The sequence below is a fragment of the Limulus polyphemus genome, unplaced genomic scaffold (genome assembly GCF_000517525.1).
Source record: "Limulus polyphemus unplaced genomic scaffold, Limulus_polyphemus-2.1.2 Scaffold76899, whole genome shotgun sequence".
NCBI classification, from domain to species: Eukaryota; Metazoa; Arthropoda; class Merostomata; order Xiphosura; family Limulidae; genus Limulus; species Limulus polyphemus.
The window spans coordinates 1-1,409 of NW_013742495.1; the positions used below are offsets into that span (position 1 = coordinate 1).

General features: G+C 31.2%; 1 protein-coding gene across 1 annotated transcript; it reads left to right on the top strand.

The window, feature by feature from the left end:
* Window positions 1-387: 387 nt before the first annotated feature.
* Window positions 388-911, top strand: LOC106477664 (uncharacterized protein SCO4629-like; the record flags this gene model as incomplete). Its single annotated transcript, XM_013938206.1, has 1 exon — window positions 388-911. A coding segment is annotated over one exon (524 nt), but the record flags the coding sequence as incomplete, so codon positions are not given.
* Between the last annotated feature and the right edge of the window lie 498 nt (window positions 912-1,409).

Here is a 1,409-nt window from a genome sequence, read left to right on the forward strand (position 1 = left end):
CCGTCCCTACAAAATTTTACATTTACAAAGTGTTTATTATTACTTGTGTACTTCTTACTTCCAATAAACTCGAAGTTTACGCCAGCTATGTTATTTATTGTAGGAACCAGTTTAAAATTGAAAATTTAATAAATAGAAATGTTGAAACTTTTCGAAAGGAAAGTGTCCTCACAATATTTTTAACATAAGTTGTAGTAATTTTGAAATTAATTTACGTAAATTTTAAATACCTTTTCATCAATTTGCTTCCTCTTTCTTTTGTCACCTGTTGTGAAAAAGAAGTGAGAAATAAATTTCACGAACTTTCGCTTATTGTTGGAGCGATACCTTTTATAACCCTAATTTATGAAAACACATGTTATATTTAATTGTTTGCGTATTTTTTAGATTTGAAAATTGAAAGCAATGTGGTTGATTTAGAATATTCAAATTTCATTTCAGGAAAATGGACAAGGCCTGAAGCATACGTTTTCCGCGATGTGGCGCTAGATATTGGGGTACCAGAAAATCGAATTATCATAGAAAGTCAAGCTACAAATACAGGAGAAAACGTTAAATTTTCCTATAAAATTATGAAGAAATACAACATCAATCCATCGAGCATTATTCTTGTTCAAACGCCGTATATGGAACGCCGCACGTACGCCACCTTTATGAAACAATGGCCAGGAAATGTGACATCATTACGTGTTGTGGTGACGTCACCTCCAATTACTTTGCGCCACTACCCTATACGTGCTGTGGGGACTATGCGAGAAATATTAGCTGCAATGTTAGGAACATTTCAGAGAATAAAGATTTATCCACGTATTGGATTTCAAATACACCAGAACGTTAATTCAGAAGTAAATGAAGCATTCGAAGCCCTCGTCAAAACCGGTCGTTACAACGATTATATTATTAGTACTTGATTCTTAAAATAAGTATTAAAATTAGAATTGAATTCAATCTAATTTATTTTTGAGCTGTTTATAATTATGTATTTTTACATAATAGGCTGCTTAGCTAGAAAAGGGCTTTCACTACTATTGTTGAGAGACGATCGAGCGGCTTGAAACATTTAATCTACCTCTAAGTTTCAGTTGTGCATACGATTGATATATAAAACCACCTTTTCCTTTGATAGGCTAGTCTGCTAATGAAATTACGCTTATGAACTTACAGACTTTTAGGTTTATGAAGTTTTAATATGCCTAATTATGCTGGATTGTTTCAATGAACTTCAAGTTTCCAAAGTTTCTAATATTTCTGTAAGAAAAATACTGCTATACGTGAAATTGATGATGCTCGTGAAACGATTTTTATTATTAAAAGAATGTTGATCCTTTTTAGTAATGGAGAATATTAAGCTATTTTTTATTTTTTGGTACACATTACTTTATTATGAATAAAATATTTTATTAAAACAT